We start from the raw sequence: 9,340 nt of genomic DNA on the forward strand, positions 1-9,340 counted from the left end.
GTGATCTTATTGAAACATATCAGATTCTGAGGGGAGGGGGTTTGACAGGGTGGATGCTGAGGGGATGTTTCCCCCTCGTGGGGGTGAATCTAGAACGAGGGGAGGGGGGCACAGTTTCAGAATGAGGGGTGTCCCATTGAAGACGGGAGATGAGGAGGAATTTCTTCTCTCAGAGGGTGGTCAGTCTGTGGAATTCTCTCCCCACCCAGAGAGCAGTGGGGGCCGGGTCACTGAATATATTCAAGGCCGAGTGAGACAGATTCCTGATCGACGAGGGGAGTCGAGGGTTATGAGGGGGACGGACAGGAAAGTGGAGTTGAGGAACAATCAAATCAGGCACGATCTTATTGGATGGGGGAGCAGGCTCGAGGGGCCGAATGGCCTCCTCGGCGGGTCAGGTAGCCTGCGCGTGACCTACGACGGCTCGAGTCAGGCGTAGCTCCAACGTCTCGGCCGCTGGCTACCCTGGGGGTCGAAGGTCCTCTCGCCAAGACGCGACGGAGTGGATTAATGCCCCTTTCTCGCTCAACTAGCCTCATTTGGCACTTTGACCGATCCCAGGATGGGCTGAATGGCCCCCCCCTTGCACCGTAACTATTGTGTCCTGCCCCGAGGGCTCTTCAGAAACCTGCCCCACACCCCCCCCAGTCGAGGACGTGTGGGGTGGGACGTGCGAGTCGGCGGGGTGGGGGGGGCGCGAGGAGGAAAGGGGGAAGGGATCTCCGACCATCAACGTGTGATTGTTCTGTGATTCCGGCTGTGTTTTCTCACACGTTTTTTTTTTTTGTTTCTCCTACCCACCCCTCTCTCTCTCTCTCTCTCTCTCTCTCTCTCTCTCCGGGCAGCGTGCAATCCCACCTCATGCCGCGCAGTTGGGCGTGGCCTCCAGCCCAAGGGTGTGCGCGCCAAGGAGACGGCCGACTTCAAGGTGTACACCAAGGGAGCAGGCAGTGGCGAGCTGAAGGTTGTGGTGAAGGGACCGAGTGAGTGTTTCTCCGAAGCGGGGGAAGGGGTGGGGGGTGGAGGGCAAAGTTAAGCCAACGTGGAGTCATTGTGAGGTGGAGGGGGGATGTAGACTAACTCCCCAGGACTGTCGGACCACTCGCTCAACCGACATTTTGGTTTTTGAAGAACGACCAACGATTCATCGTCGCGTTGACTGTTTGTGGGATCTTGCTGTGCGATCTTGTTGGCCACCCGCCTTCCCGAGGCTCGAGGAAAAGGGGGATGTTAGGGGGGGGGTTGGGTAATGCGAAGAGTGGCGGGAATTCTCGCTAACGTTATGTTTGTTTACCTCCTCTTAACCCCGCTACCCCACCGCCCCCCCAACCGCCAGAGGGCCACGAGGAGTTGGTCAAGCAGAAGGATCTGGGCGACGGAGTCTATTACTGCGAGTACTACCCCAATTCGCCAGGGAACTACACGGTGTCCATCACGTGGGGCGGCCAGCACATTCCCCGCAGGTGACGCTCTTCTCCGGCCTTCTAGAACGTTCCGCCGCCGCGGGTCGAGGCAATTTCCCGCCCATTAATTAAGCCCCTGTTGTTGATTCTTTTTCTCTCTCTCTCTGTCTCTCTCTCCCGCAGTCCTTTCGAGGTGAAGGTGGGCTCAGAAGCCGGCCCCCAGAAGGTCCGAGCCTGGGGCCCGGGCCTGGAGGGAGGCATCGCCGGACAGGCGGCTGACTTCGTTGTCGAGGCCATCGGCACGGACGTGGGGACGCTGGGTGAGTAGCCCCGAGGAGGTTCTGGGGGGTGGGTGGGTGGGGGGGAGGCGTTGGTTCAGGGTCAGGGCCCACCGAGTGGACAGGAGGCTGGGCCGAACTGGAGATTCCGGTTGAAGGCCCAGAGTTAGGGCTGCACAGGCCTCGGGCCTTCAGTCAGTGGAGGGTGTGGAGCTGGAGGTCGTCCACTTAAACCCTTCCACTGCCTCACCCACCTCCCTATCTCTGTAACCTCCTCCAGCCCCTACACCACTCCCCATCTCTGTAACCTCCTCCAGCCCCTACGACCCTCCCTATCTCTGTAACCTCCTCCAGCCCCCTACACCCCTCCCCATCTCTGTAACCTCCTCCAGCCCCTACGACCCTCCCTATCTCTGTAACCTCCTCCAGCCCCCTACACCCCTCCATATCTCTGTAACCTTCTCCAGCCCCTACGACCCTCCCTATCTCTGTAACCTCCTCCAGCCCCCTACACCCCTCCCCATCTCTGTAACCTCCTCCAGCCCCTACGACCCTCCCTATCTCTGTAACCTCCTCCAGCCCCCTACACCCCTCCATATCTCTGTAACCTCCTCCAGCCCGTACAACTCTCCCCATCTCTGTAACCTCCTCCAGCCCCTACGACCCTCCCCATCTCTGTAACCTTCTCCAGCCCCTACGACCCTCCCTAACTCTGTAACCTCCTCCAGCCCCTACAACCCTCCCTATCTCTGTAACCTCCTCCAGCCCCTACGACCCTCCCTATCTCTGTAACCTCCTCCAGCCCCCTACACCCCTCCCCATCTCTGTAACCTCCTCCAGCCCCTACGACCCTCCCTATCTCTGTAACCTCCTCCAGCCCCCTACACCCCTCCATATCTCTGTAACCTCCTCCAGCCCGTACAACTCTCCCCATCTCTGTAACCTCCTCCAGCCCCTACGACCCTCCCCATCTCTGTAACCTTCTCCAGCCCCTACGACCCTCCCTAACTCTGTAACCTCCTCCAGCCCCTACAACCCTCCCTAAGGGGATTAAGGGTTACGGAGCTGAGGCAGGTAGATGGAGTTAAGTTACAGATCAGCTGTTATCAGACTGATGGAGAAAAGGGGCTGAATGGCCTCCTCCTGTTCCTGTGTAACAGCCTCGAGGCGAGAGGGGGGCTGAATGGTCAATCTTTGTTGTACTATGACTGACTTGGGCCTTTTTTCCGCCCCCCCCCCCAATCCCGATGGACAGGTTTCTCCGTGGAGGGCCCCTCCCAGGCCAAGATCGAGTGCGACGACAAAGGCGACGGGTCATGCGACGTCCGCTACTGGCCCACGGAGCCTGGCGAGTACGCTGTGCACGTGCTGTGCAACAACGAGGACATCAAGTACAGCCCCTTCATGGCCGACATCAAGGCCGCCCCGGCCAACTTCAAACCAGAGAAGGTGAGGCGCCCGCCGACTGCACCCCGGCTCGGAGAAACGCGCGCCCTTCGGTCGGGCTGGACGGGCCGATTGGCCGTCTCCTGCGCCGCGAGGACTCGGGGTGGGGGGGGTGGGAGATCTCCGCAGACGCGCCGTGGGGGTCACCGGCTTTAGTTTCGCCCCACAAGAGGCTGTGCCGAACCTCCCTCGGGCTGTGTGTGCGCGTGTTTGAGGTGGGAGGAAAGGTTCAAACGTTAAATACCCTCTTCCGGTAGCGCGAGGCTCGAGTGTCTCTCCGAGAGGAGCCCGATTGCAGCTTCCCACTCGTCCGGACAAATCCAAGAATACCAAATTTCCAAGGGAACAACCACTTTAGTCCCATTCATATAAAAAAAAGTGCAATGCCCGGGCAAATTCTCTCCGTTTGCAGAGGATAAACATACATAGCTTCGAACAAACATAAGCGAGTCACGGTTTGAGCCTGACTGAAATATTTTTTTGCCCTTGGACGGGTTGCGAGCGTGATTCTTTGGCGTGCTCGGGATTGTCCTGCAGGTGCTCTCTGACGGCGGTAAGGAATGGCGTCGGGCGTTTTCGCCGCGTTTGGTGAGCGCGCGGGGCCCGGCCCCATGCGGCCGGTGCTCCCACCCTATCGCGAGCAGCCGGAGGGACGTGGCGCTCGATGAGATCCGCCTGCCCCTTCCCGGGGTGGACTGAGGTAGACCGGGGTGGGGGGGAGGGGTGTTTGTTGGGGTGGGGGGGGTGTGGTGCACTTCGGGACCGAAGAGTGGCGGCCTTCAGCTCGTCGCCGGGTTTGCGCGACTATACAGGGTGAGCCGCGATCCGCTCGGCGTAGCCCACGTCCCGCAGGATGCGCCCCCTTTGGGACCGAGATGAGGAGAAACTTCTTCACTCGGAGGGAGGTGAACCTGAGGGATTCTCTACCACGGGAGACTGGAGGCCAAGTCACCTGAATGTGTATTTAAGGAGGAAATGGATAGATTTCTGGACTCCAAAGGTGTCGAGGGGTACGGAGTTGACATTGAGGATTGACCGTGATCCTATTGAAGGGCGGAGCAGGCTTGAAGGGGCCAAATGGCCCACTCCTCCTCTTTCCTGTTTCTATGCCAGATATATGCAAAGGGTGGGTGGTGGTGGTTTGGGGCTCGTTCCATCCAAGACCCTGTTTCTTGCGGAGACCAGCGGAGGTGTTGGCAAGAGCTGGGCCCAGAGTTGGTGGGGGGGGGGGGGTGCGGAATCCCATGGCAGCCCAGTGCCGCCTGAGCTGAGTCGGACTGTGCGAGTGGCCGAGTCCCCGAGCTCGGCGAATGAGAGGGTGGCGCGTGTCGGTCGCCGTGATACGGGTAACGTGGTGCAGACGCCTGCGGCTTAACTTAAAACTGTACCGCGTTGTGATCGCTATCACTACAATGCTCCCCCAACACCACTACCACCACCTCATTGAAGAGGCTGCCGATGTTGAGCCAGCGCACGGATATGGACTTATTAGTGGTACGTGTGAGGCGATGCATTTCGGGAGGACTAATAATGGCAAGGGAGTACGCAATGAATGGTAGGACCTCAGGAAGTACAGCAGGACCTTGGTGTACATGTCCATAGATCCCTGAAGGCAGCAGCATAGGTAGATAAAGGTGGTTAAGAAGGCACGTGGGATACTTGCCTCTATTAGCCGAGGGAGGTTATGTTGGAGCTGTGTAAAACACTAGTTAGGCCACAACTGGAGTACTGTGCTCAGTTCTGGTCGCCACACTATAGGGAGGAGGTGATTGCACTGGAGAGGGTGCAGAGGAGATTCACCAGGACGTTGCCTGGGCTGGAGCGTTGCAGCTATGAAGAGAGACTGGATAGGCTGGGGTTGTTTCCCTTAGAGCAGAGAAGGCTGAGAGGGGAGCTGATACAAAATTATGAGGGGCACAGATAGGGTAGATGGGAAGAAACTTTCCCGCTTAGCGGAGTCAATAACCAGGGGGCATAGATTTAAGGTAAGGGGCAGGAGGGTTAGAGGGGATTTGAGGGAAAGATTTTTCACCCAGAGGGTGGTTGGAATCTAGAACTCACTGCCCGAGGGGGCTGGAGAGGCAGGAACCCTCACAACATTGAAGAAGTATTTAGACGAGCGCTTGAAACGCTATCGCAGCCAGGGCTATGGGCCAAGTGCTGGAACAAGGGATTAGAATAGATAGGGGCTTGGTGGCCGGCACGGACAGGATGGGCCGAAGGGCCTGTTTCTGTGCTGTGTAACTCCGACTCTAAGTCCTGTGTGGCCTTTGCGATCGGGCGACGGAACGAGGCACCTCCGTGCCATGTACTGCATCGCAAGGAGTTGACCTCGTTTGCACTTTGAACTGTCGCACAATGTACCTTTTTCCCGCGTTCCACGCGTCGTGGTTTGTTTGGTTTTGTTTTTTAAGGGGGTGGGGTTGGGAGGGAGAATGGGGCGGGAGTGTGTGGGGTGGGGGGACACAGGATATCTTTATTCTTGTTTTTGTTTTGTTTTTTGGCAGGTCCGGGCCTTTGGGCCAGGCTTAGAAAGCACCGGAACGGTCGTCAACAAACCAACTGAGTTCACGGTGGACGCCAAAAATGGCGGCAAGGCCCAGCTGAAAGTCTACGGTCAGGTAACGACCTGCCATACGTGCTGGGTCGGTGGGGTGGGGAGGTGATGGGGTGCGAATTCGCCTCGTTTTTCTCTTTAATTTCTGTTCCTGATGAGTTCCTTCCTTCCTTCCTTCCCTCCAAACGTTTTCCCCCTTCCTTTTTCCCCCCCCCACCCCCCAGGATTCTGAGGGCCAGCCGATCGACGTGCGCATGAAGGACAAAAAAGATGGCACCTACACCTGCTCGTACACCCCCAAGAAGCCCCTCAAGCACACGGTGATGGTGTCGTGGGGAGGGGTCAACATCCCCGAGAGCCCCTTCAGGGTGAGTCTGGCGATGGTGCCCACCGTCTTCCGCCGGCGGCGCCGGTCACGTGTCTGCGGCGGCGCCGGTCACGTGTCTGCGGCGGCGCCGGTCACGTGTCTGCGGCGGCGCCGGTCACGTGTCTGCGGCGGCGCCGGTCACGTGTCTGCGGCGGCGCCGGTCACGTGTCTGCGGCGGCGCCGGTCACGTGTCTGCGGCGGCGCCGGTCACGTGTCTGCGGCGGCGCCGGTCACGTGTCTGCGGCGGCGCCGGTCACGTGTCTGCGGCGGCGCCGGTCACGTGTCTGCGGCGGCGCCGGTCACGTGTCTGCGGCGGCGCCGGTCACGTGTCTGCGGCGGCGCCGATTGTCTCGTGCATTTCTCCTTTTTATTTTGACTCTTTTCCTCCACACCCACCCCCTGCTCTAGGTCAACGTGGGAGCAGGTAGTCACCCTCAGAAGGTCAAAGTTTATGGGCCTGGCGTGGCCAAGACCGGGCTGAAGGCTTTTGAGCCGACCTACTTCACAGTGGACTGCGCCGAAGCTGGACAAGGTAACTCGAGGTCTTCCCTGGGGATCTGCGGAGAGATGTGGATGCGTTTTTTGGTTGGAAGAATGCGGAGGGACAGTATTAGGGTACAATTCTAAAAGGGGGTGGAGGGACTTGGGGGGGAAGGGGGTCTACTCTTCAGTTATTGTTTTATTTGGTATTCAAGAGCCACCCCTTTTTTAAAAGGGGTACGACCTTCAATTGGAAGCTGGAATTAAATTAACGGGTGGGGGTGATGCACTCCAGTCCTTGAGGTGCCCACTGGTTGCAGAAGAGGACCTGGGGGTTATTTGCGCACAGATCATTGAAGATGGCAGGGCAGGTTTAGAGAGAGCGGTGAATAAAGCATCCAGGATCCTGGGCTTTATTAATCAGGGCATAGAGTGCAAGAGCAAGCAGGTTATGTTAAACCTGCATAAAACACTGGTTCAGTCCCAACTGGAGTATTGTGTCCAGTTCTGGGCGCCGCACTTTAGGAAGGATGTGAAGCCTTGAGAGAGAGAGCGGGAAAGATTGACGAGAATGGTTCTAGGGATGAGGGGACTTCAGTTCCGTGGATAGGTTGGAGAAGTTGGGACTGTTCTCCTTGGAGAAGAGAAGGTCGAGAGGAGATTTGATGGAGGGTGTTCAAAATCACGAGGGGGCCTGGGGACAGAGTGGACAGAGGGAGAAACTGTTCCCATTGGCGGGAGGATCGGGAACCAGAGGGAGGCGGGTTTCAGGCGATCGGCAAAAGCAGCGACGGAGACGCGAGGAGAAACTTTTTCACGCGGCGAGTGGTTAGGATCTGGAACGCGCTGCCTGAGAGTGTGGGGGAGGGGAGGCAGGGTCAATCGAGGCTTTCCAAAGGTGGGGGGGAATTGGATCATTATCTGAGGGGGATGAATGTGCCGGGAGAGGGGAGGGGGACTGGGTGAGCTGCTCTTGCAGAGGGGTCTCACGGCCATGAGGGGCAGAATGGCCTCCTGTGCTGTAACCTCTGGGACACGAAGTTGCCCAATCGAAGCCGGGGGTGGGGGGGACCTGAGTGGAGCTGGCCTTGATGTGATGGTAACTGTTAAGTCTCTTGTCGTCTCCTCCCCCCACCCCCCACCTCTCACCTCTCCCCGAACCGGGGCTCCCACTCTTTCCCCAGGTGACGTCAGCATCGGAATCAAATGCGCCCCGGGCGTGGTGGGACCCACCGAGGCGGACATCGATTTTGACATCATTCGCAACGACAACGACACTTTCACCGTTAAATACACTGCCCCGGGAGCCGGACACTACACCATCATGGTCCTCTTCGCTGATCAAGTGAGTACGGAGAGAGAGAGGGTGGCCCACCCCCCTCTGTATCCCAGAACCTCCCGTCCTCACGGCCTAGGGATCTCACCTCTGACCTCGAACGGCCCTCCTGCAAGGGAACGTTAATCAGACAGAACCTGACCCCCGCCCCCAGCCACACGCGGGGATATTGGTGACGGAGAGGTCGGTTTTTAAGGAGCGTCTTAAAGGAGGTGAGAGAGGGGTGGGGACTCGGAGAGGCTGAGGGAGGGAATTCCAGAGCTCAGGGCCCCCCACCCCCCAGGCAGCTGAAGGCCCGGCCGCCAATGGCGGAGCGATGGGAATCGGGGGATGCTCGAGAGGCCGGAATTGGAGGAACGCAGAGATCTCGGAGGGTTGTGGGAGGTGACAGAGAGAGGGAGGGGTGTAGGGGCTGGAGGAGGTTACAGAGATAGGGAGGGGTGTCGCGGCTGGAGGAGGTTACAGAGATAGGGAGGGGTGTAGGGGGCTGGAGGAGGTTACTGAGATAGGGAGGGTTGTAGGAGCTGGAGGAGGTTACTGAGATAGGGAGGGGTGTAGGGGCTGGAGGAGGTTACAGAGATAGGGAGGGGTGTAGGGGCTGGAGGAGGTTACAGAGATAGGGAGGGGTGTAGGGGGCTGGAGGAGGTTACAGAGATAGGGAGGGTTGTAGGAGCTGGAGGAGGTTACAGAGATAGGGAGGGTTGGAAGGGCTGGAGGAGGTTACAGATAGGGAGGGTTGTAGGGGCTGGAGGAGGTTACAGAGATAGGGAGGGTTGTAGGGGCTGGGGGAGGTTACAGAGATAGGGAGGGTTGTAGGGGCTGGGGGAGGTTACAGAGATAGGGAGGGTTGTAGGGGGCTGGGGGAGGTTACAGAGATAGGGCGGGTTGTAGGGGGCTGGGGGAGGTTACAGAGATAGGGAGGGTTGTAGGGGGCGGGGGAGGTTACAGAGATAGGGAGGGTTGTAGGGGGCGGGGGAGGTTACAGAGATAGGGAGGGTTGTAGGGGCTGGAGGAGGTGACAGAGATAGGGAGGGTTGTAGGGGCTGGAGGAGGTTACAGAGATAGGGAGGGTTGTAGGGGCTGGAGGAGGTTAGAGATAGGGAGGGTTGTAGGGGGCTGGAGGAGGTTACAGAGATAGGGAGGGTTGTAGGGGGCTGGAGGAGGTTACAGAGATAGGGAGGGGTGTAGGGGCTGGAGGAGGTTACAGAGATGGGGACGGTTGTAGGGGCTGGAGGAGGTTACAGAGATAGGGAGGGTTGTAGGGGCTGGAGGAGGTTACAGAGATGGGGACGGTTGTAGGGGCTGGAGGAGGTTACAGAGATAGGGAGGGTTGTAGGGGCTGGAGGAGGTTACAGAGATGGGGACGGTTGTAGGGGCTGGAGGAGGTTACAGAGATAGGGAGGGTTGTAGGGGCTGGAGGAGGTTACAGAGATAGGGAGGGGTGTAGGAGCTGGAGGAGGTTAGAGATAGGGA

The 9,340-nt window shown here is 58.6% G+C and overlaps 1 protein-coding gene across 1 annotated transcript; it reads left to right on the plus strand.

The window, feature by feature from the left end:
* Positions 1-845: 845 nt before the first annotated feature.
* On the plus strand, positions 846-7,914 carry LOC144678591 (filamin-A-like; the record flags this gene model as incomplete). Its single annotated transcript, XM_078538329.1, has 8 exons — positions 846-983; positions 1,337-1,463; positions 1,587-1,723; positions 2,937-3,130; positions 5,635-5,748; positions 5,909-6,052; positions 6,460-6,583; positions 7,716-7,914. Coding segments are annotated over 8 exons (1,177 nt in total), but the record flags the coding sequence as incomplete, so codon positions are not given.
* Positions 7,915-9,340: the final 1,426 nt, after the last annotated feature.

This window comes from Cetorhinus maximus, unplaced genomic scaffold (genome assembly GCF_964194155.1).
Source record: "Cetorhinus maximus unplaced genomic scaffold, sCetMax3.hap1.1 HAP1_SCAFFOLD_4761, whole genome shotgun sequence".
NCBI lineage: Eukaryota > Metazoa > Chordata > Chondrichthyes > Lamniformes > Cetorhinidae > Cetorhinus > Cetorhinus maximus.